Source organism: Sinocyclocheilus grahami, unplaced genomic scaffold (genome assembly GCF_001515645.1).
Source record: "Sinocyclocheilus grahami isolate Dianchi unplaced genomic scaffold, SAMN03320097.WGS_v1.1 scaffold11.1, whole genome shotgun sequence".
In the NCBI taxonomy this organism is placed as follows: Eukaryota; Metazoa; Chordata; class Actinopteri; order Cypriniformes; family Cyprinidae; genus Sinocyclocheilus; species Sinocyclocheilus grahami.
In genome coordinates, this window is record NW_015505190.1 from 1142492 (window position 1) to 1143634 (window position 1143).

Sequence of the window (1143 nt, forward strand, 5' to 3'; positions counted from 1 at the left end):
GCGTTTCTTCATTTGCGTGTGTTGTGAGGATTTGCAGCGTTTCTTCATTTGCATGTGTTGTGAGGATTTGCAGCGCGTGTGTTGTCAAACTGATGAAGATGTTTTCTTAATTTGCTGGTGTTTTTTCAATTTGCATGTGTTTTCTTAAGTTGCAGCGCGTTGAGCTCTCTCGGCCACCGTAATAATATCATGATAATTTTTGCATTTTCCTTACCGAATGACGTGTCCTGTCAGCAAAAACCTGTCCACGGGCGTTTTTGATTACTTTCTGTTCACTGTAAGTGCCGGCATGCAGTGTTGCCAGATATTGATACTAAAACAAACAAAAAATAAATCAAAATCAACCGAAATTATTTCCAATCTTTTGCAAATAAGATCAAATAAAGATATCGCTGACTCTAAACTGCAACTTCCTACTTTATTAACTTTCTAAAGTGTTAAATTAAGTGGAAAAGACCACAAACGCTTATAATAGCTGGATCTGGCTGCGCCCGCGCCCTCACACACAACTCTCTCAAGCCTCCTTCACTCCGCCAACGTCTCGCAGCGATCATTTTCATACCAGGGACGCTACACATTCTTGCAAACTGTCTAAACTGAATTATACATGTCATGCTGGCATTCATACAAGAAGTTTAACAGCAAATTAGTCATTCAAAGAACAAATTTTATTTTTGAACATGAAAAACTTACCGAGGTCCGGACTCAGAGGTGGCCTCATAGCTGGTTAACGGCCTGGTCTTGAGGCCTTGTCTTTCCCCATTCCACTACCAGTGCCCAGAGGCGGACAGTAACTAAGTACATTTACTTGAGTATTGTACTTAAGTACACCTTTTGAGTATCTGTACTTTACTTGAGTATTATTTTTTCTGGAAACGTATGACTTTAACTTCACTACATTTGAAAGACAAATATTGTACTTTTCACTCCACTACATTTCTATCAAGGCCTTTGAAGTAGAAAGTCATTAGCAGCTTTGAAAGTCAGTGGGTGATTTTTTTCTTCTCTAAAAACTGTCTTTTTTTTCAGACAGTTTATCAGTAATCACTCTTGGGGCTACATGAAATGATTTCCCAGCATTTTTTTAGTACTGACCAGTTCCAAATGTGATATTTATTTACAACAATTCAAAAATAAGAAGTT

The 1143-nt window shown here is 38.1% G+C and overlaps 1 protein-coding gene across 1 annotated transcript in view; it reads right to left on the bottom strand.

Moving 5' to 3' along the window:
- The window catches only part of LOC107596174 (meprin A subunit beta-like), an 18475-nt gene extending 17754 nt beyond the window's left edge, over nt 1–721 (bottom strand). The window contains exon 1 of the mRNA XM_016286852.1: nt 694–721. Coding sequence (XP_016142338.1) covers nt 694–721 — 28 coding nt within the window. The remainder of the gene's footprint in view (nt 1–693) is intronic.
- Between the last annotated feature and the right edge of the window lie 422 nt (nt 722–1143).